The sequence below is a fragment of the Cottoperca gobio genome, chromosome 20, assembly GCF_900634415.1.
Source record: "Cottoperca gobio chromosome 20, fCotGob3.1, whole genome shotgun sequence".
NCBI classification, from domain to species: Eukaryota; Metazoa; Chordata; class Actinopteri; order Perciformes; family Bovichtidae; genus Cottoperca; species Cottoperca gobio.
In genome coordinates, this window is record NC_041374.1 from 7,859,229 (window position 1) to 7,883,812 (window position 24,584).

Here is a 24,584-nt window from a genome sequence, read left to right on the forward strand (position 1 = left end):
AACAGTGCAGAACAATAACAGTGCAGAACAATAACAGTGCAGAACATTAACAGTACAGAACATATCAGTGCAGAACATTAACAGTGCAGAACAATAACAGTGCAGAACAATAACAGTGCAGAACAATAACAGTACAGAACAATAACAGTGCAGAACATTAACAGTACAGAACATATCAGTGCAGAACATTAACAGTACAGAACAATAACAGTGAAGAACAATAACAGTACAGAACAATAACAGTGCAGAACAATAACAGTACAGAACAATAACAGTGCAGAACAATAACAGTACAGAACATATCAGTGCAGAACATTAACAGTGCAGAACATTAACAGTGCAGAACAATAACAGTACAGAACAATAACAGTGCAGAACATTAACAGTGCAGAACAATAACAGTACAGAACAGTAACAGTGCAGAACAATAACAGTACAGAACAAAGGCAGAACAATAACAGTGCAGAACAATAACAGTGCAGAACATTAACAGTGCAGAACAATAACAGTGCAGAACAATAACAGTGCAGAACATTAACAGTGCAGAACATTAACAGTGCAGAACAATAACAGTGTTGAAAATGTTTCTTAAAGAAAACACGAGTCGATGATTTGTCTCCATCTAGTGGCCGATGTTCACACATGTTTCACTTCTATACTTTATCAAGTTTCCCCAATATTAGTTAAATATTACAAAGTCACTAGAACATTTTAACATAGTGACATATGTCTAGTAATTCTGCAATAATGTACATATGTATAATTGTATTATCATTATTATTATTATTATTATTATTATTATTATTATTATTATTATTATTATTATTATTATATGAGAACTTTTACTTTAGTTACTTACAGTTTATTTTGATGCTAATACTTTTGTACTTTTAATTAAGTAACTTATAAAAGCAGGACTTTACACAGACACAGACACCAGGACACAGACACCAGGCTACAGACACAGACACCAGGCCACAGACACCAGGCCACAGACACCAGGCTACAGACACCAGGCCACAGACACAGACACCAGGCCACAAACACCAGGCCACAGACACCAGGCTACAGACACAGGCACCAGGCCACAAACACCAGGCCACAGACACCAGGCCACAGACACAGACACCAGGCCACAGACACCAGGCCACAGACACCAGGCTACAGACACCAGGCTACAGACACAGACACCAGGCCACAGACACAGACACCAGGCCACAGACACCAGGCCACAGACACCAGGCCACAGACACCAGGCTACAGACACCAGGTCAACACAGACACAGACACCAGGCCACAAGACACCAGGCTACAGACACCAGGCAGGCCACAAACACCAGGCCACAGACACCAGGCTACAGACACCAGGCCACATACACAGACACCAGACCACAGACACCAGGCCACAGACAACAGGCTACAGACACAGACACCAGGCTACAGACACCAGGCTACATACACCAGACCACTGACACCAGGCTACAGACACCAGGCTACAGACACCAGGCCACATACACCAGGACACAGACACCAGGCTAAAGACACCAGGCTACAGACACCAGGCTACAGACACCAGGCCACATACACCAGGACACAGACACCAGGCTACAGACTCCAGGCCACATACACCAGGACACAGACACCAGGCTACAGACACCAGGCTAAAGACACCAGGCTATAGACACCAGGCTACAGACACCAGGCTACAGACACAGACACCAGGCCACAAACACCAGGCCACAGACACCAGGCTACAGACACCAGGCCACATACACAGACTCCAGACCACAGACACCAGGCCACAGACAACAGGCTACAGACACAGACACCAGGCTACAGACACAGACACCAGGCTACATACACCAGACCACTGACACCAGGCTACAGACACCAGGCTACAGACACCAGGCCACATACACCAGGCTACAGACACCAGGCTAAAGACACCAGGCTATAGACACCAGGCTACAGACACCAGGCTACAGACACCAGGCCACATACACCAGGACACAGACACCAGGCTACAGACTCCAGGCCACATACACCAGGACACAGACACCAGGCTACAGACACCAGGCTAAAGACACCAGGCTATAGACACCAGGCTACAGACACCAGGCTACAGACACCAGGCCACATACACCAGGACACAGACACCAGGCTACAGACACCAGGCCACATACACCAGGACACAGACACCAGGCTACAGACACCAGGCCACATACACCAGGACACAGACACCAGGCTAAAGACACCAGGCTACAGACATCAGGCTACAGACACCAGGCTACAGACACCAGGCCACATACACCAGGACACAGACACCAGGCTACAGATACCAGGCCACAGTCCCTCTGATAGCCGTGTAGAGGAGGATGCAGACTTTGGGAGGCAGCTGTTCAGCACTGCCCTGCTCACTTTCAAATATGGGCAGGGTAAAAATGGCAACCTTTGACGTGACAGCAATAGCTGCTAAAAACAGAAGTGACAGCAGCGAGCACACAGCGGAGCAGCAGAGCAGCGGAGCAGCAGGCCTACTCTCCAGGACTCTGTGTACCTTCACCAGCCTTGCTGTGAGTCTGGAGAGGTTTTAGTAGTTTTATCTTAAAGCTTCCAACATGAACACCATGGATAACCTGGAGAAGCAGCTGATCTGTCCCATATGTCTGGAGATGTTTACGAAGCCTGTGGTCATCCTCCCCTGTCAGCACAATCTCTGCAGAAAGTGTGCCAACGATGTTTTCCAGGTAAGCAGCTAAACTAAATCACAGATTAGTTGTTTAGCTTTAAGTGGGAAGTCTTTCTAAACGTCGCTGTCTTTGTTTGGTAGAAGCATCTGAAGCTGCTGTCCTCTAACTTCGGTGTTTAGGAACTTCTTCACATTGTTTATGTTTGAAAGGCCAAATCAGAAACTTGGACAACAAAGTTTACATGTAAATAATATTCTATATATAATATAATATAATTGGAGAGTTTTAGACAGAAGAGCTGCACTTTGAACAGTGTTGTTTACAAACATTATTAATATAATGATCACACACATTTAATAATTACTACAAACCATCACAAAGTTTATAAATAAATACTCTCTACACATATAAAATACATAATGACAGATATGTATATGTCCGTTTTTAGATCAGTATTATTAATAAATATTATTAATTACTGAAGGGATATTAATTATCTTTGTGTCCAAAGAGTTATTATATATTTATTATTATATTTCTCTCTCTTTTTGTGAGCTCGTATTATCATATCATCATATGGACGTGTTTGTTATGTGTATTCAATAATATTAATAATAAATAAAGATTTACCAGCATCACAACATACAGGCAGATAACTTTCAGAAGTTTTTAGGAACTAGAATTGGAAACAATAATCACTATTGTTTCTACTAATATTACTACTAATTACTACTATTTTGATAAAATAAACTTTAAATGCTGCTTCTCTATTTTAAATAACATTAAAGAGACAGAACAAGACATTTACAGACGTCACGTTGGAACGTTTTCTGACATTTTATAGACCAAACTATTAATATAAATATACCATTAAAATACTCATCAGATTTATCCATAATAATCGTTATTTGCAGCCCAAAAGATTAAGATTTATTTTATGGATTCAAAAACCTCATCATACCTTCCATCAAATGTAAAGTTTGTGATTGATTTTCTATAATACTAATTTTTAAATGTAAATATTTTAGAGAATAATTGTATTTATGATTATTTTCCTCCAGAACCCCGACAATATGTTTAATGGGGATTTAATTTAAATGTAAAAATAAATGAACTGAGTTGCTTTCAGGCTTCCAACCCGTACCTCCCCACGAGAGGCGGCTCGCTGACGTCTGGCGGACGCTTCCGATGCCCGTCCTGCAGACACGAGGTGGTTCTGGACCGGCACGGTGTTTACGGGCTACAGAGGAACCTGCTGGTGGAGAACATCATCGACATGTTCAAACAGGAGTCAAGCAGGTGAAACAGATCTCAGGTGTAAACAGGGATCAATCAGATGTTCAAGCACACATAAACACAAAAGAAACATGTGAGGTCGTGGATTATATACAACACAGACATCGGACCCCTGGGATCATGTAAGGACCCTGGGATCATGACCCCTGGGATCATGTAAGAACCCCTGGGATCATGTAAACCCCTGGGGTCATGTAAGCACCCCTGGGATCAGATGTGTAAGGGCCCTCTCTCCTTCTGTTTCTACCTTTCACAATAAAAGCCCATTCACTAAGAGGTAACACAACAGAAGTATGAGGTGAGTGAATAGAGGAATGTACTTTAATGGACCACTACGTGAAAGATGTGTGTTTCAGATGATATCTGGAGTCATGTGTGGGATACAATGTCTGAGTTATTCATACAAGATAGAGATCAATCATAACACCTGCATACTGCCCAGTGTAATAGTGACGTATTGATCACAGTGCTGACGTGCAGGGCGACACTGATGGGTGGTCAATAATGTCCCGAGATGTTTACCTGTGACATTATCAAGCTGACATCACGTCACATCAATATGCAGTGAAATGTGCGTCCTGACAGGAACACACCTCTGCCTTCTTTCTGCAGCAGCAAGCCGGCACCAGAGAGAAAGGAAGAGTCGCCCATGTGTGACGTTCACGGGGAGGAAAAGATCAACATCTACTGCATGACCCACAGCGTGCCCACCTGCTCCATGTGCAAGGTGTTCGGGGCGCACAAAGACTGCGAAGTGGCGCCCATCACCAGCATCTACCAGAGCAAGAAGGTGAGGCCGCGTGGAGCTCGAGGAGCTCGTGGAGCTCAAGGATAACTCCAGATTCAGATAATAAATAATATAATCAACAAATAAACGATGATATTATTATTATTATTATTATTATTATTATTATTATAGACTTTAAAGCTTCTACCTACCATAATATATATTAATAAGATATATATATAAATGAATACATTACTTTTACCAGCTGCAACATTAAAGTGAGGAACACAATACATCAATTATAATACATTAATATAATATATATTATTCTGCATAATGAGGACTTGGTGATACTTTTACTTTGAATGCAGGACTTTTACAGTATAGCAGAGTATTTCTACACTGTAGTATTACTGCTTTTACTGAAGTGAAAGATCAGAATACTTCTTCTCCTGATTGTAACTTTGTCCCAGATTGGATCCTTGATGTCGGGTATTTACTGCCGTGTGCTTCTGTGCAGACGGAGCTGAGCGACGGCATCGCCATGATGGTGGGAAATAACGACCGCATGCAGGGCATCGTCAGTCAGCTGGAGGAAGCCTGTCGTGCTATAGAGGTCAGAGCCCACTGCAGCAGGCCTCACTCTGTGCATACACTAATGCACCTGCACACACACACACACACACACACACACACACACACACACACACACACACACACACACAGACACACACACACACACACAGACACACACACACACACACACACACACACACAGACACACACACACACACACACAGACACACACACACACACACACACACACACACACACAGACACACACACACACACACACACACACACACACAGGCGTAATGTGTCCTTGTCTCTGCCACTCTGTCTGCTTTTATCTGTCTGTGTTTCCACATTTTCTTCCACATGCACTTACTGTAGCCGTGCACTCTGCCTCGGCCCGCTGACATTAAAAGTGTAATTGTTGGGGAGAACAGACACGAGTCCTACAGTTGGACGTTGAGGGGGGGGGCCTGCAGAATGAGCGTCACCACAACATCTGTAGTTTACAGTATTTACACGACACTCAGAAAGCGACTGTGTCCCTGAGGATCTTATGTGGTATTAAAATGTCTTAAATCGATCTTTGAAAAGTCTTAAAATGTTAAGACGTGGGAAGGAGGACTTTCTGAGTTGTTTTTTTCTGCTGTAAAATCTCAAAGTAATAATAACATCCATTTCAAAACATCATGTACTGCATACCTCGCATATTAACGTCCAGATAACAGAAACTATTACACGTAAAGTCTTAAAAAGTCTTTGTACTTACATATTCAAATCTAAGATTCTGAATCCAAAAGATCAGATCAAAGTTGTGTCGAGTATTATTGTGTGATTTGTTGAGCAATTATTTTTTAATTGGCATGTAATTAAAGGTAAGGTCTGCCAAATAAAAAAGGGTGAGGGTTAAATATTACTGAGAAATACTAAAGACATTTAGTGAGAAGTGTTTATTTGAATAAATGTTCTTTTTTGTCTTTGTTCATTTTACACACAGCAGACTGCAACAGACCCTGAGCTGCTCCATCTCCTCTGAGCCTGCAGGACTTTCTTTGTCCTCACCTGCAGGACTTACTTTGTTCTCACCTGCAGGACTTACTTTGTCCTCACCTGCAGGACTTACTTTGTCCTCACCTGCAGGACTTACTTTGTCCTCACCTGCAGGACTTACTTTGTCCTCACCTGCAGGACTTACTTTGTCCTCACCTGCAGGACTTACTTTGTCCTCACCTGCAGGACTTACTTTGTCTTCACCTGCAGTCCTCACCTGCAGGACTTACTTTGTCTTCACCTGCAGTCCTCACCTGCAGGACTTACTTTGTCTTCACCTGCAGTCCTCACCTGCAGGACTTACTTTGTTCTCACCTGCAGGACTTACTTTGTCCTCACCTGCAGGACTTACTTTGTCCTCACCTGCAGGACTTACTTTGTCCTCACCTGCAGGACTTACTTTGTCTTCACCTGCAGTCCTCACCTGCAGGACTTACTTTGTTCTCACCTGCAGTCCTAACCTGCAGGACTTACTTTGTCCTCACCTGGCTAGGGACTTACTTTGTCTCACCTGCAGTCCTCACCTGCAGGACTTACTTTGTCTTCACCTGCAGTCCTCACCTGCAGGACTTACTTTGTCTTCACCTGCAGTCCTCACCTGCAGGACTTACTTTGTTCTCACCTGCAGTCCTCACCTGCAGGACTTACTTTGTCCTCACCTGCAGGACTTACTTTGTCCTCACCTGCAGGACTTACTTTGTCCTCACCTTTGGTTTTGATGTTCTGACAGGACGACGCAGACAGGCTCTCAGATATTTGCTCCCTGTGTCTCTGTGCAGGAGAACGGTCGGAGGCAGAAGACGCTGGTGTGTGAGAAGTTCGACGAGCTGTACTCCGTCCTGGAGGGGAAGAAGAGGGAGTTGAGCCAGAAGGTGACGGTGGAACAGGAAGAGAAGATGAACTACATTCGGGGCCTCACCAAGAAGTACGGAGACCACCTGGAGGAGAGCTGCAAGATGGTGGAGCTGGGCATCCAGACTATGGAGGAGCCGGAGATGGCTTTATTTCTACAGGTCAGATACCTGCATATACAATGGTTGTGATTATCAATACTTGATGCAAACGTTGAACGGATATTTATTCTCTCTCTCTCTCAGAACACAAAGCCTCTCCTGAAGAAGTGAGTACATGTGTTTATACATCAACACACGGACAATATGAACAGGAAACACAGAATGTCTGCGGTGTGAGGAAGATAACATGTTTCATTCAGAAGTCCTTTAGATGCAGCATCTGGTTATTAAAGGCCTCAACAACAATAATACGATGCAATACAAGCAGTGAGACAAAACATGAACAAAAAACATCAAGATAAAATAATAATAATAATAATGATAATAAATATGGATCAGTTTCCTAAATCCTAGCATGAGGTTCAGAGGAAAACAGAAAACATTCACATTTAATAAACATCATTTTGACTTTTGTTCTAAAATACAAAATAAAACAAAGTAGTTGCTGATTAAATTAATTTAATATTTGAAAACTAATCTTTGCAGCTCTACTCCTAAAAGTGCTTCCGGACTTGAAGTCCTCGAGGCGTCACTTCCTTCTGTGTCGCAGGTGTTTTGTTCTCCCAGGCTCAGCGAGGTCACACCTGCTCTGTGAAATGTTGCAAATTCTTTCTTTAGCTGTGGCATCCAGAAATAACTAAACACACAGATTAATGATATTCAACACCCCCCCCCCCCCCATACACAATGCTAATTAGCACCTCTCACACTCAGGCTTGCAGAAGCTTCCAGTACGGCGCACTTGGACAAAGTGGAGCGCGGCTATGAGAATATGGATCACTACAGCGTGGAGTTCCAGAAGGAGGGCCGGGCCCTGCGCAGCCTCGACTTCCTGCAAGGTGAAGCGCAGAGTCTGCAGGAACAAGCTTAAAGCTAAAGTATGAAGTAATCTGACTTCTCCTGCTCTCTCTCCAGATGATGAAGATGAGGATGATGAGGATGAGGATGGAGAAGCAGGCCCGGAGGAAGGAGACGGTGCTGTGACAGCCGCTTTGTCTGCTTAGATACACGTTTGGTTCCTTCTGTAGTTGCTGTCATGACTTTGGTTTCTTGGTTGTTTCACACATTTGTTATGTAGCTGACCTTTCGATACTCATAACTACATCATTAGCGTTTGTGACGAGAGGCTTTCCTCCCGTCGTATATTTCTTTATTACAGATATAACTTTATCATCACTGTGACATTTCACTATTTCACACATCCTGTGTTCTCTGTTGTGTAACAAAGGTATATTTTCCTAAATGGACAAAACATCAAATTTTTCCATGTATTCTATATGATGTGTCATTAAAGATGTACAAACACCTGCAGTATCCTGTTTCTCATGTTGGTTGTTAGCAGATTAAACAGCTGTTGTCCTGCCGCTCTCTGATTTAAAAAGATTTAAGGTGAACACTTCATCAGAAGAATAACGTTCGACGTCAGGTGCACTAAATTTAAAGCGTCCATTTTAATTTGTACTTTAGAAGCGTTTGTTTTTCTTTGGCTGTTTTTGTATTCTGGAGGATTAAAGTATGACCTCAGAGCGCCCCCCAGTGGCCCACAGAGGTAAGGTTAAATGGTTAGATTGAATTAAAAATGACATTTCCAGTGATATACAAATGTAATTATGTCTACCTGTCAAACACTAACTACTGCACATTAAACCCTTTAATGATGCATACAGCACTGAACTATAGGGATGAAGTGTCGTGAGCTCAGATTCATGGGAACAGTTTATCATCAGGGTCTAAATGTGTACAGACCCCCAGCTGAAGACCCTCGATCAGGGGGCCAAACTCTTTCTCTCAGGACCCGAACTGAACTTGATGGTGGAGCGCCGGATAAAAACAAACACCAATTTTAATTTGTTGAGATGCAAAATGGTACGAAGTATGAAGTGCCCTTAAAAATAATAATAATTATGGATGTTACATATTTAAAGAGCATTTTTACCTCACATGAAATACAACAGCATGAAATTATAAAATAAATAAAAACATCCGGCCAAACAGAACCTAGTGGGGGACCAACTTAGGCTCACGGGCCACATGTTGGGCAGCACTGATTTATACCAAATGGCATTATTTAAGTGAACATTTAGCGATATGTGTGTCTTTGGAACATTATCTCTTCTTCACACTTCTTTTCATTCCTTTCTGTCAAAGGAAATCTATCTATAAAAAGCATCAGAGAGTTTTAACACAGTTCCTCTGCCTACGACCTCCGACAGCCTCAAACCTTCACTCATCCACGTGCAGGTCTCCCCGGTGAGACGGGACTCCGGTGAGACGGTCCACCAGGGGTCCATCTGACGGCTCCCTGAGCCGGAGCCTCCACCACCAGCTCCATGCAGCACTAAGCCCCAAGTTGTTAAGTGGGCCAAACAGAAGAGGATGACTCACACTCACAGCTCTTGTTTAGTTACACTGTGGGTCAAGGATCACGATCTCACACACACACACACACACACACACACACACACACACACACGCGCGCACACACACTAGCTGTCAGTGGTGCTTCTTTGTTACCTCTTGCTGGTGTTATGAGGATTAAGGCTTCAGGAGAAGAGAAGCTGCATGTCAGGAGATCCTTAGAAACAGCTTTGGTAATTGTGTGTATGTGTGTGTGTGTGTGTGTGTGTGTGTGTGTGTGTGTGTGTGTGTGTGTGTGTGTGTGTGTGTGTGTGTGTGTGTGTGTGTATGTGTGTGTGTGTGTGTGCGTGTGTGTGAGGAGGTACGGTGTAGACCTCTGCAGTGTGAGTCTACAGGAACCGTTAGCAAAGTGTCTGTGATCGAATTATCTGGGAATAGTTAGTTTGAAGTTATATGTAAGGATATCCACAGAGAAGTGTAAGCATTGCTTTAATTTTTTTATTTAAAATATAGATATAAGACGTTCTCTTGCACAACTGAAAATGACTGGTTGCACATAAGTTTATTAACAAACATAAATATCATAAATACAGGGATTCATAATCTAAAACAAAAATGCCATTTTAGTCAATGCAGTATTTTATGTCTCAAATATGAAGAACGTGTGATTCTACAGATTTGACACCAACATTTAAATCGGTTTACGATCCGCAGTTTGGGGTTAAAGCTATAAATAATAGTGACAAAGCAGCACTATATTGTACAGAGCATGTTTTGTGCTGATGGTAGAACTGCAATAGAGAAAAAAGAAAGAGAAGGAGATCTTTGGCGCACTGTCTTCATTTCCCGAACAGCTCCATCATTCTTCTGTTGTTTTGCGCCTGCTGCGCCAGCTGCTCCGCCTTGGACATCTCCATCATCTCCCGCAGCAGGTGGAAGGTCAGGTCCAGGGATATCGGCGGGTCCTCGGACCTCCTTCCCCTCTCCATCGACTCGTCCCCGCGGTCTCCGAAGCCGCTTATGAGCGCCCTGATGTTTCCAACTTTCCCTTGTAAAAGACGCCGCGTCAGCTGGAGTTGCAATGCTCTGTTGTAGACGGCAGGAGATCCGCCGGGATACATGGACGAGGATGGAAAAGAGTTAGAGTCCCCGTTGCCCAGTCGGATGAAATACTCCTCTCCAAGCCGCTCCAGGATGGGGCCAGACTGCTGCTGCTGCTGGGAGATTTGGGTTTGGGGAGCCGGGACGCGCAGGGCACCGCCAGGGCTCTCAATAGCCCGACATTCGTAGCGCGGTAAGAAGGCAACTAGCAGAATCACGGTGGTGCCAAGTAAATTGAGCTTCATGTCAGGATATCAACAGGAATCTGGGAACAAAAACAAACGCTTGATTATTATTTATTATCACAACTCTGGTGAGAAGGTACTGCGTAATCAGGAGTTTACGCACGTACAGTATCGCATTAATGTAACGGTGGGTAACTATGGATACAAGCTTAATTATCATCAGTTATTACATACAGAAATAGTCCTGGTAAATTATTCCCTAATGTGGAACATTTGCGCGTAAAGATAGATTGTATATCGGGCTGAGTAATGGACTAACTGTGGAAGTTTAAGTATTATTTCCTGCTGCATAAACAAGTTCACAGACAATACAAAGCGGATACAAAGGAACGTCCTGTGGAGAGTTCAATCTTGCCGAGACAACAAGAACATTGAGCAGAGAATACATGCAGCAGAAGAAAAGGCTCTTCGTACCTTCAGTCTTTAGAGGAGTCCAGTACAGCCTTGTAGGTTGCAGGTAGTTGGCGAGATGCCGCCCTCCTTCACTTATTCGCAGAAACAAGCCTCTAGTTACTTAAGGAGAAGATGCTGAATGCACTTATATAGCCAAGCTCAGATTGAGTCTGCGCGTTGTTGCTCCGTGTAACGTGAATGGACGCCTCTGACAAAGTGCTTTAGTTCAGATGAGATGACTCATATGTGAGCGTGCGCGCGCGTGCACCCGCGTCTACCTCTGTGCTTTCAGAAAAGGGCCTATAGGTGCCACACCTGCTGCATTCTCACGAAAACAGTCAAAAGTGAAAGAAGAGTGGAAGTTTATTTTTCTGCTTCTCTCTTTAAGTAATGATACATTCAGAATTATATAAATGTAAATAACCTTTAATCCTTGTTAGATTCCTTAATTCTAACAACCTGCATTGTATTCTATTTCTCCTGACTTCATTTATCCAGTTATTGTTTTATTGTATAACATTATGTATTATTCTTTACTTGTGTAAGTCCTCACATTTGCCTGGACTGCAGCACTGTGTGTAAACTGTAGTTTTAAATGTGTGATATTAGGATCATTTATTGTCATTGTGTGACACAGCGCTGCACAACGCAGCTCCATAAATAAAGTGACTTGACAAACAGTGGCTGCTCTTTTTGATCCACAGCACTGTAATGCACTAATGAGTCGTTTATGCAGATTGCAGCACACTAATATTTCCACAGCAGGTTCCAGCTGACCTGCGTTGTATTCAGTGAATGTGCGTCTGCAGTGATTCACTGCTGCATGTTGACGGACGTCACTGTGCGGCTGGAGACGGAGAGCTTAATCCAACATCAGCCATGAGAATCTTAAATAGTTTGATGTTAAAAAGTTGACCTCTCGTTTGTCTCGCTCAGTTCAGTGATTGTGCAACACGATGAAACTCGGACTCGAACTGAAGATATGGTTTCTATTTCAGTCACGTATGCAGTTATACGTCATCTGAATAATGACAATGTGACAGAAAAGAATAAAAGCTTTATGTCAAACAACTTTCCTGCTTCACCCTTGTCTCCGCCTGTGCAACGCACGCCACGCACAACACGCAGCGTCTGATCCTGACGGTCACAGCAATATTTAATACACTAATGCAACGTAAGAATGTATTTGTTTTGGGGAACATGTTTGGCAGTTTATATGTTGAAAAGTGGTCGTCAAAGGTCAAGAATCAGTTTCTCAAAATATTTGCCAATGTCAACTTCCACTTGAGCATAAAGTCTAAATATTTGTTCACCTTTCACAATGTGGTAAAACAACTTCCCATTAATCCCTGACAGTTCATCATTCCGCCAGACGTTCAGGGGATGCTGTTCCAGACATACGATCTGTGCAGAGGTCACTAACACACCTTGCACTCACGGAAAAGCAACACTTTAAGAGAGAGGAGAGAAATGTGTAAATGTAAAGTAAAAGGTGGATTCTTCCTCTCACACATTATGTCTACTTTGCAGTGATCACAGTGTAATTTGCAGTCGGCGTGAAATTGTTTCTCCACGTTGCTTCTCTTCGTGCTGCGGGCGAGGTGTCAGGTCCCATCATGAGAAACACATGTTGGCTGACACAAATAGAAAACAGAGAGTGACTGCTCGTGGTCAACTCATGTCAACTCATTTCCAAATCACTGTCCCTGCACAGATCACAGAGAAATCCTCCCTGTGGCGTCACACCGGAGGAGACTCAGGCTTAAACATCATCCCTTTATTTCCTCCCGAGATCAAACTTTCATGAGTGCAGCGGGACATTGGGACTTTAACCTTTGTGTCTGACCTCCTGCAAGTAGGAAGTACCAAAGAGATGACAAGGCTTGATGAGTGGATCTTCATGCACTTCTAAGTGCTGCCAGAAAGGATTCACTCTCCATGGCAACACGTTCTTTAATTGATCATTTGCTTTTCTAATTGTGCTTCTGGCAGAGATGTCCCTTCCTGAATAATCGGACATCTCCCCAGCTGATCGTGTCTTTACGAAGACTTCCTGTGTTCTCCAACTTGTTTCATAAACAAGGTCAGTGTGGCTGTAAATGAGCGCAGCGCTGCAGCTCAGGTGTCCTTCTGCTTTATAGCCTTTATAACCTCTCACTCCTCTAATAGAAGTCTGATAGATTTTTACAGAAATGGCCTTTCTGGTTTTACAATGGACAACAAAACTACACAAAGCTTTGATACAACCAGCTCAGAAGATGTGTTTAAATATTGAAATGTTCAGTCAGTCAGTTTAAATCAAATCAAATACAATTTATTTGTATAGCCCAATATCACAAATTATACATTTGTCTCAGTGTGCTTTACAGACTGTACAGGATAAGACACCCTCTGTCCTTAGACCCTTGCATTGCACAAGGAAAAACTTCCTAAAAGAAACCCCAAAATTAAAGGGGGGAAAATGGAAGAAACCTCTGGGAGAGCAACTGAGGAGGGATCCCTTTCCCAGGACGGACAGACGTGCAATAGATGTCGTGTGTACAGGATAAACAACATAGTACAAATACAACATTTGACAGAAATGATGTTGTGTTGAAAAAAGAGAAAGTATGGATGAATCCAGGAAAATGTCAAAAAGGCTTCCCGGTGTCCAGCAGGACCAGGGCAGCAGGCGCAGCCATGATTCCTGATCCTGACATAAACTTAATCAGTGGCAACCTGCCACATGAAAGACACAGAAACTCCGGGGTGATGATGAGTTAGTAACATACATTTACATAAATGCATACAGATAGAGAGGGAGAAGAAGAGAGGGAGGGGAGGAGAGAGGAAGAGAAGGAGAGCAGGGAGGTGTCCCCCGGCAGTCTAAGCCTATAGCAGCATAACTAGGGGCTGATCCAAGGCAGACCTGAGCCAGCCCTAACTATAAGCTTTATCATACTACATATTACTATAAGGCTAAACAGATTAATTAATTATGCATTCTCAGAGCTGCTGACCTGTCGCCTCACCAGATGTTCAAGTACTCTTCAGTGCAACTCAGCTGCTCTTAAAAAGAAACCGTTTCTAATCTGTGTTGATGCACGTCTCTGCATTTCCTTTGAAGGATGTCACTCCAATGGTGCATTCAGGAACTCCTCTGATGGTCCCAGTCGTTCTTCTGACTTCGGTGTGTTCATGAGCTTTAATTCCTGAAGTGGAAACAACATGGACGCTACAGAGAAGACGTGTGTCATGTCTCAGAGTGTTTGTATTTGTGATATAAAATAGCAAAGGAAACGAGTCAAGTGAGCCATGAGATATGTAGCAACATTTTTGGGGACTTTCAGACATGTTGTTCCGACTCGAGGCGACGTTCAGGAAATCTGACCTGTGATTCGTCTCCGCTCTAAAATGGAACGGCTTCTTCCTTCACCCGGGCTACATCCTTAAATCACAGAAAATAGAGCCGGTAGCTTTTCTGTGATCCTGCTGACAAACAGACGAACCGAGTCGAAAATAAACCTCCTCAGTGGAGCTAAAGATACAACAGAATGTGTTAAAGCTCTCAATCGAAGGCTGCATGATGTCTCAACGTGTGCATGAGCAACAGTCACATTGTAGAATGTGTAATGTCATGTGAGGCAAGTCACCTCGTACATCATGCTACAAGCTAAACATGAGTGATCTCCAGGAGAAGTCTGTCGGATCATCCTTTACTCTGACTTTAAGCTTCTTGGACGCACGCGGTCTGTTGTTAGTGAGCGAGCTGCAGGCTCTGCACCGATCACAACCATTCTGCATCAGTTCATCAAACAACCGAAGCACGACGTGAACATGAGCAAGGAGACAAACACAGAGCGCTTTGCATTAAGAAATGTCCGTGTGGACAAGTTCCAGCTACAAAAAAGATGAGGAACTTTGTCATCATCTTGTGAAGATCCTGAATATTTGCACATCGCAACATAATGAGACATAATGAGACATAATGAGTCCTGAGCTCCTCCTGTGTTTGCATGTATGCAGCCTGCATGAGAACGTGTGAGGTGAAGCTGTCCATAATGCAGAGCATCAGAGAACCCCCCCCCCACCCCCGCCCGCTGTGTCTGTGTCATTTGGAGCAGTGCAGGTGTGAACTCAGAGGTTCACACAGCGGAGGCCGATCTCCTCACACAGGGGTCACAGGAGGGAAGTACCGTCTGAAGGACCAGTAATCTGTGTCCAGGTGACCTTTTGTGTTTGTTCACAAGGCTGATGTGAGACGAAACATCCTGTTAACTTACATTTAAAAAGCTCATCTTTAAACTGCACGGTGGGTACCAGCTGTCAATCACAGCATGTGTCTGGTGTTCTGTGTTTTCATTATCTTCACCAGAAGCAGCAGCGCGTCAGGACTGTCGGACGTCTCACGTTCCATCTTTCTAAAAGCCTCAATAACTTCCTTCAAGCTGCACATCTTAGCAAAGGTTACGACAACAAGAGGCGTAAATGTTGCGTTTGTTCAGGACTAGTTAGTGTTTACAGCTCCAGGAGGAAATTAAATAAAGTTTGATCTTATTTCAATGTGGAAAAGAACAAAAGTAACAGCACTATAAAGCTTCAGTGATAGGTCACCGGTCTGGAGGTAACACTCGGCCTCAGCTGCTTTCCTGCTTTTCTACTATAAAATGAATTATGTGATCTGAATCATCTTTGTCAGCACGGACGCAGGAAGTCTGCCTCACTGTTTAGTCAAAGTGAAATGTTCTCGCTTCTTGTGTTTTTCTACACATTTCTAATATAATGTGTAGATTTTCTCTTCCACCGGCTAGAAGCATTTTCATTATTTCATCCTTGTGTTTCATGTCCAGTAAATGTGATGTATATTGAAGGTTTCAGGTTGAAAAGATGAGCATGATTTCAGAGTAATTCACGCTATTAAGAGATGTTTTATGTCAGTGATAGGGGACGAATAGGCTTTGGTTTAAAAGCAGAAGATGTCCGCTCTCACACGTTGTTTGGTTCCCATCTCAAGACAAATCTAGGGCAAAGCATTTCTACCAAAATTGAAACCCAGTTTTCTTTGCTCTTTGATAACACGTTGACCATAACCTTTAATGTGAACATATAATTCATTCATGTCAGTATTTCTGTCCTTTCTTTAAAAAGTCTGATGAGCTGCAGGAGGCAGAGTGACCCGGGCCGCAGACAGACATGGTGTCCATCCACACGGACAGTTAGCGTACAGAAGACAGCAGAGAACACAAACAACTGCTTTTCTTTATTTCTTTATTTTACACTCGGCTTGTCTCTGAGCATCCTTGAAAATCTCTTTTTCTTGCACTGCAGCGACTCCTCACTGCTGTAATGAAAGGGTTTCTTCCTGTCTGTGGATGTGTGGCAATCATCAACACGCTTCTGTTATATAACCCTTTTCCTTATGCAATATAAACTCTTCCCAGTGCTTTGCTTTGAAGAGCAGATTCAGTTTTGGTAGAAGTATTTATTGTCAAGTGGATGCGCTGATGAGAGGAAACAGTCAGCGAGGTCTTTTCTGCCTTTCGTCAGCTGAGCATGTGTGCAGCAACTTCTTCTTTTGTTACTCTCACTAAGTTACGGTTCAGCAGGAGGATATCCGGGAGAGAAACGCGGTGACATTTCAAAAGGCACATTTGACATCAATTATGGCCTTTGTCTATAAGAAGCTGGAGACATGACTGCTTAATTGAATTGACTGAAATATGCGTGTTTCCAAGAAAGCCTTACAATGTGTACAAACTCTTAAAGCCCTCAGAGTCCTCTCAGATGACCGCTCTGAGCACATTCCACATATAGCACACATAATGCAAGTCCTCCACCACGCTACACAGGGTGCACGCCAGTGAAGATGCAGTCAGCTGTGTTTGTGCATTGTTGTTTTTACAAAACGTGCATTTAAAATAGTCTAATGAAGAAAACAAGTGTTATGTTTTGTGATGGAGCTGCAAACACGGCCAAAGAATACGTACCTGCAGAGGGAGCTCACAACAACATCTTTCAACACCAGAAGGTAATTAAAATCTGTCCAATATAAAAGCACATAACTGACCTCCTTATCCGAGCATGTTTACCCCGGAGTACATGCAATGACTCATCCTTTGTTTCGTCTCCGTGTTACTGATCAGAAGACGACCGTAAGCTTTATCTCCTCTCTTCTTTGTGTCGGTGTCTTTGTTCTTCCTGCTTTCTTTCTGATCATCGGCGACGAGCTAACAGAGCGGCTGCAGGACACGACACTGAGACGACGACACCAGACTCAGTCTGGGAAAATGTGACAACAAAAATTATAACTTATCACTTCAGAGAACAAAGTCGATTTTAATGCAACATGTCAACACGTCTCCTGTCAGACGAGAGGAAACATCAGAACATCAGAGTTTGTGTTAAAAATATGTTTTTAATAAATAAACCGTGGAGTTGAGTCTCTGCTGGACTGAACTGTGTTCTCTGTGATTAATTCGATTGAGTGGCTGTAATTTAAAAGCTTCCCGAGCTTGGCATCAATCAACCGAACTAGTCAAATAAACCTAATGTAATGAATCAACCAGCAGAGATACACACATTAATCTGCAGCGCTGTCACAAGCCTTTCAACATCAGCTTAACCATAGGGAGGAAACAGACGCTCGTGATTACAGTAGAAAACACGAAGAAGATGCAGGACAGTGAGGCCTGGTGGAGAACATTCATCAGCATGAGTGATTGTATGAAGAGTGACAACGTTTCTCTGTGAGAGAGGAAGCGTCAGACGGGAAGAGGTGACAGGAAATACAGCGTCCTTCACCGTACGACTTCATCCAGCGAGGATGGGGGGGGGCATCCCAACATTTAGCAATACGGACGATCTAACAAGATCTCCAGGAGACTCCTCTGTAACATCCAGCAGCAGGAGACTCCTCTGTAACATCCAGCAGCAGGAGACTCCTCTGTAACATCCAACAGGAGGAGACTCCTCTGTAACATCCAGCAGGAGGAGACTCCTCTGTAACATCCAGCAGGAGGAGACTCCTCTGTGACATCCAGCAGAAGGAGACTCCTCTGTAACATCCAGCAGCAGGAGACTCCTCTGTAGCATCCAGCAGGAGGAGACTCCTCTGTAACATCCAGCAGCAGGAGACTCATCTGTAGCATCCAGCAGGAGGAGACTCCTCTGTAACCTCCAGCAGCAGGAGACTACTCTGTAGCATCCAGCAGCAGGAGATTCCTCTGTAGCATCCAGCAGGAGGAGACTCCTCTGTAACCTCCAGCAGTAGGAGACTACTCTGTAGCATCCAGCAGCAGGAGACTCCTCTGTAACATCCAGCAGGAGACTCCTCTGTAACATCCAGCAGGAGACTCCTCTGTAACATCCAGCAGGAGACTCCTCTGTAACATCCAGCAGGAGGAGACTCCTCTCTAACATCCAGCAGGGGGAGACTCCTCTGTAACATCCAGCAGGGGGAGACTCCTCTGTAACATCCAGCAGGGGGAGACTCCTCTGTAACATCCAGCAGGGGGAGACTCCTCTGTAACATCCAGCAGGAGACTCGTCTGTAACATCCAGCAGGAGACTCCTCTGTAACATCCAGCAGGGGGAGACTCCTCTGTAACATCCAGCAGGAGGAGACTCCTCTGTAACATCCAGCAGGGGGAGACTCCTCTGTAACATCCAGCAGGAGGAGACTCCTCTGTAACATCCAGCAGGAGACTCGTCTGTAACATCCAGCAGGAGACTCCTCTGTAACATCCAGCAGGAGGAGACTCCTCTGTAACATCCAGCACTGTAACATCCAGCAGAAGGTGACTCCTCTGTAACATCCAGCAGGAGGAGACTCCTCTGTAACATCCAGCAGGAGGAAACTCCTCTGTAACATTCAGCAGAAGGAGACTCCTCTGTAACATCCAGCAGAAGGAGACTCCTCTGTAACATCCAGCACTGTAACATCCAGTAGGAGGAGACTGTATGAAGAGTGACAACGTTTCTCTGTGAGAGAGGAAGCGTCAGACGGGAAGAGATGACAGGAAATACAGCGTCCTTCACCGTACGACTTCATCCAGCGAGGATGGGGGGGGCATCCCAACATTTAGCAATACGGACGATCTAACAAGATCTCCAGGAGACTCCTCTGTAACATCCAGCAGCAGGAGAATTCTTCGTAACATCCAGCAGGAGGAGACTCCTCTGTAACATCCAGCAGCAGGAGACTCCTTTGTAACATCCAGCAGCAGGAGTCTCCTCTGTAACATCCATCAGCAGGAGACTCCTCTGTAGCATCCAGCAGGAGGAGACTCCTCTGTAACCTCCAGCAGCAGGAGACTACTCTGTAGCATCCAGCAGCAGGAGACTCCTCTGTAGCATCCAGCAGGAGGAGACTCCTCTGTAACCTCCAGCAGCAGGAGACTACTCTGTAGCATCCAGCAGCAGGAGACTCCTCTGTAACAACCAGCAGGAGGAGACTCCTCTGTAACATCCAGCAGGAGGAGACTCCTCTGTAACCTCCAGCAGCAGGAGACTACTCTGTAGCATCCAGCAGGAGGAGACTCCTCTGTAACATCCAGCAGCAGGAGACTACTCTGTAGCATCCAGCAGCAGGAGACTCCTCTGTAACATCCAGCAGCAGGAGACTCCTCTGTAACATCCAGCAGGAGGAGACTCCTCTGTAACCTCCAGCAGCAGGAGACTACTCTGTAGCATCCAGCAGCAGGAGACTCCTCTGTAACATCCAGCAGCAGGAGACTCCTCTGTAACATCCAGCAGGAGGAGACTCCTCTGTAACATCCAGCAGCAGGAGACTCCTCTGTAACATCCAGCAGGAGGAGACTCCTCTGTAACATCCAGCAGGAGACTCCTCTGTAACATCCAGCAGGAGGAGACTCCTCTGTAACATCCAGCAGGGGGAGACTCCTCTCTAACATCCAGCAGGGGGAGACTCCTCTGTAACATCCAGCAGGGGGAGACTCCTCTGTAACATCCAGCAGGAGGAGACTCCTCTCTAACATCCAGCAGGGGGAGACTCCTCTGTAACATCCAGCAGGGGGAGACTCCTCTGTAACATCCAGCAGGAGGAGACTCCTCTGTAACATCCAGCACTGTAACATCCAGCAGGAGGAGACTCCTCTGTAACATCCAGCAGAAGGAGACTCCTCTGTAACATCCAGCACTATAACATCCAGCAGGAGACTCCTCTGTAACATCCAGCAGGGGGAGACTCCTCTGTAACATCCAGCAGGAGGAGACTCCTCTGTAACATCCAGCACTGTAACATCCAGCAGGAGGAGACTCCTCTGTAACATCCAGCAGAAGGAGACTCCTCTGTAACATCCAGCACTATAACATCCAGCAGGAGGAGACTCCTCTGTAACATCCAGCAGGAGGAGACTCCTCTGTAACATCCAGCAGGAGGAGACTCCTCTGTAACATCCAGCAGGAGACTCCTCTGTAACATCCAGCAGGAGACTCCTCTGTAACATCCAGCAGCAGGAGACTCCTCTGTAACATCCAGCAGGAGACTCCTCTGTAACATCCAGCAGGGGGAGACTCCTCTGTAACATCCAGCAGGGGGCGACTCCTCTGTAACATCCAGCAGGAGGAGACTCCTCTGTAACATCCAGCAGGAGGAGACTCCTCTGTAACATCCAGCAGGAGGAGACTCCTCTGTAACATCCAGCAGGGGGCGACTCCTCTGGTTGTATAGAAGTCTATGAGAAAATGTTTTCTCTCTTGATTAAAAAGCAAAGCAAGATGGTGACGCCCAACTCTTCAAACCAATGGGTAACGTCAAGAGGACTCTGTCTACTTCTTATACACAGTATGCAAACGTTAAGGTTTTGCAGGACGTAGCGATGCTCGCCTCGGCCTGTGCTCTGGTACGATAGCCTGCAGGCACCTTTGTAAGAACAAAATGAATGATTCTGGTTTGATAGAGATGAGAAGCTGAAGGGTGAAACATCAGTGTAGGAAGTCGGTGTCCACAGTGAGTGTCCATCCATCCATCGTCTACCGCTTATCCGGGATCGGGTGGCGGGGGCAGCAGCTCCAGTAAGGAACCCCAATCTTCCCTTCTCCGGGACACATCCTCCAGCTCCGACTGGGGGATCCTGAGGCGTTCCCAGGCCAGTGAGGATATATAATCTCTCCACCGAGTCCTGGGTCTTCCCCGGGGTCTCCTCCCAGCTGGACGTGCCTGGAACACCTCCCTAGGGAGGCGCCCAGGTGGCATCCTTACTAGATGCCCGAACCACCTCAACTGGCTCCTTTCAACGTAAAGGAGCAGCGGCTCTACTCCGAGTCTCTCACGGATGGCTGAGCTTCTCACCCTATCTCTAAGGGAGACGCCAGCCACCCGTCTGAGAAAACCCATTTTGGCCGCTTGTACCCGTGATCTCGTTCTTTCGTTCTTTCGGTCATGACCCAGCCTTCATGACCATAGGTGAGGGTAGGAACGAAGATCGACCGGTATATTGAGAGCTTTGCCTTCTGGCTCAGCTCTCTTTTCGTCACAACGGTGCGGTAAAGTGACTGTAATACCGCCCCCGCTGCTCCGATTCTCCGGCCAATCTCTCGCTCCACCGTCCCCTCACTCGCGAACAAGACCCCGAGGTACTTGAACTCCTTCACTTCACAGCGAGTGTGAGTCCGTCAAACATGATCACATGATGCGCTCAGATAATGGAGCAGACATACAGACATAACGTCTCCTCGCTCTCTGATGATCAACAGGTACGCAGGTGATTTAAATGTTCCCCTCGCACACACACACACACACACACACACACACACACACACACACACACACACACACACACACACACACACACAAATGTTAGAGAGATGTCTTACCCTTTTAGATATCAATACTTAGAAAAGATAAAGAATAAAACAAAGATTACATAATTCATCAACTTTCAAGACTATATATATATATATATACAATATATATATATATATATAATATATATATATTGTATATATATATATATATATATATATATATATATATATATATATATATATATATATATAATATATTTATATATATATTATATATATTTTTATATATATTATATATTTATATATATTATATATTTATATATATTGTATATAACAAGTGTGATACATATTTGCTGATTACGTCATTAATGTTATAAATATGGAAGTAAGTTGTTGAACGTCTTCTGGCTCTTTGTGTTATTCTGAATCAAAGATTGTTTCTCTGTATTCAGTGAATATTGATGAAGTGAAGAGTCCTGAGAGTCTTCTTCATTATGTCCCTTAATGATTTTAATATTATACGGCAGTGAGTCTCACCCGTCGAAACAGGAATTTAGATGAGCTTTCACGACTCATAGCGCCTTTTAAAAGCTCGCTAAGTGCTTCAGAGTTGTTCTGCTGCAGGATCCTGTAAATATGAGAAATTAATGTTATTATATTTGAGTACCTGCATTTACATCGCTAATTGTTGTTTCTTCTTCGTGCGGAGATATTTATTGATCATAGTCAGAAATGTATAAACTCAGAAAACACGGAGAGTAATACTATATAAAACAACAACCATTGACTCCAGCAGGGCTGCACAAAGTGTGGCCCATGGGCTAAAGTTAGGCCGCCATAAGGTTCTAATTGGTCCGCCCAAAAAATAATAATAGTTTAAATTCATAATAATTTTAAATATGTAGGATCCCTAATTAGTATTTATATTTCATAATGTGATGTTGGTGGTCAGAGTAAGACACACGGACACATTAAGTTACAGTTGTGTCACCGCTGGACGAGAAACGATCAAGAAAAATGATTAATCTAAACATTTTTAAATATCATGACAACAACGGCTTCTTCCAATCCGACGCAGCAGATCCAAAGTTGTGCAGCTCTTTGAAACCTGAGTTTTGTAATTAAGAGTCGACGCTCCTGAAGTGTCCAGTTCACTGGGCGGTGCGTCTCACTCAGGTGGGCTTCCCCAAGCGCATTGACCCTCTCATCATGGGCCAGAGTTACATAACTTTAATGAGATGAGGGATTTGGATATTGGCACAGAAATCTGTTTCTCTGCATCGAGCTGAAAGTCATCGCTGCAGCTGTTCTCTGTACTCCGGTGCATGTAAACATTCTCGTGCTCACAACAATACAGACTTGACACTAATAAAGCTGAGCTGAGAGCAAGTGTGTGCAGCCATCCGCCTGAGTGAGCGGCGAGTTAACAGAGCGCCGGGAGGGGTGGTGTGGGGGGTGGAGTTTAGTTGAACTTCGGTTGGCAATGACTTCCAATCAGGGCAGAAGGAACAGGAGTGAGTAGGTCATACACAGCCTGCGGAGATCCACACGATTATACACACACACACACACACACACACACACACACACACACACACACACACACACACACACACACACACACACACACACACACACATGCCTGCAACTGCATGTAAAGACTCACGACTTGGATCTGAAATCAGCTCTGAAGCTTCAGAATTATACTGCAAATAAATCACTGAACTGTAAAAGAAACTCACGTGGTGACGTTTGGTTCCACTTTGAGGTGTGTGTTTGAGTGAATATATATATGTGTGTGTGTGCGTGCGTGCGTGTGTGCCAGTTACTTGCCCGTGTTTCCTCTCATGCCTCCCGGAGAAACATATTTACTTTCATTCATCAAGACTTTCCTCGTGTTAGTTTATTCTATGTTCACCGTGCAGGTATGTAAGAAAAGCAAAGTTTTCTTCAATAATTCAAAGTCCTGCTGAGTCCAACTTGACAAAAGAGCAGCAGGAGTCCCACATTTCAAAACCTCACATCTAAAAGAGCAAGTGTGGACAAACTAGCAGAAGCAACTGAGAGGAGCAGCGTCACACTTTGCTTTGAACACACATTCCAACCTTCTTTAGATGCTGTCACAGCCTGAAACTGTGTTTATTGAACAGAAAAGAATCTTTGGAGGACTGAGCAGGTGGAGATGTGCTTTGCACGCTGAGATCCAAACCTCCCCATAAAGGTTCATTGATGTTCAGATCTCCGTTTCTCAGGGGGCAGGCTTCATGCTGCTGACGGCAGCTTCATGCTTCTTTGTGCACTGACTGCAAAGATTAGAAAAGCTCTTTCTGAAAGGAAGTCTGTCCATACGTTGGAGCTTTGCATGCTGAAGGTCACGACCTGCGGTTTTATC

The 24,584-nt window shown here is 44.4% G+C and overlaps 2 protein-coding genes across 2 annotated transcripts; one reads left to right on the forward strand and one right to left on the reverse strand.

The window, feature by feature from the left end:
- Positions 1-2,496: 2,496 nt before the first annotated feature.
- Positions 2,497-8,653, forward strand: trim55b (tripartite motif containing 55b). The gene is made up of 8 exons (XM_029457940.1): positions 2,497-2,747; positions 3,820-3,989; positions 4,599-4,776; positions 5,234-5,329; positions 7,116-7,349; positions 7,434-7,456; positions 8,064-8,188; positions 8,265-8,653. Exons 1-8 carry the CDS (start codon positions 2,619-2,621, stop codon positions 8,351-8,353), a joined length of 1,044 nt encoding a protein of 347 aa, XP_029313800.1. The 5' UTR covers positions 2,497-2,618; the 3' UTR covers positions 8,354-8,653.
- A 1,597-nt stretch (positions 8,654-10,250) lies between these two features.
- crhb (corticotropin releasing hormone b) lies at positions 10,251-11,612 on the reverse strand. The gene is made up of 2 exons (XM_029457948.1): positions 11,468-11,612; positions 10,251-11,073 (listed from the first exon to the last, which is right to left on the reverse strand). Exon 2 carries the CDS (start codon positions 11,051-11,053, stop codon positions 10,547-10,549), a length of 507 nt encoding a protein of 168 aa, XP_029313808.1. The 5' UTR covers positions 11,054-11,073; positions 11,468-11,612; the 3' UTR covers positions 10,251-10,546.
- Between the last annotated feature and the right edge of the window lie 12,972 nt (positions 11,613-24,584).

Bases quoted from the DNA above. Each gene is read 5' to 3' on its own strand.
- trim55b (XM_029457940.1), top strand. From the start codon at position 2,619: ATGAACACCATGGATAACCTGGAGAAGCAGCTGATCTGTCCCATATGT. The intron at 7,350-7,433 runs GTCAGATACCTG...TCTCTCTCTCAG, and splicing joins AGATGGCTTTATTTCTACAG to AACACAAAGCCTCTCCTGAA. The intron at 7,457-8,063 runs GTGAGTACATGT...TCTCACACTCAG, and splicing joins ACAAAGCCTCTCCTGAAGAA to GCTTGCAGAAGCTTCCAGTA.
- crhb (XM_029457948.1), bottom strand. From the start codon at position 11,053: ATGAAGCTCAATTTACTTGGCACCACCGTGATTCTGCTAGTTGCCTTC.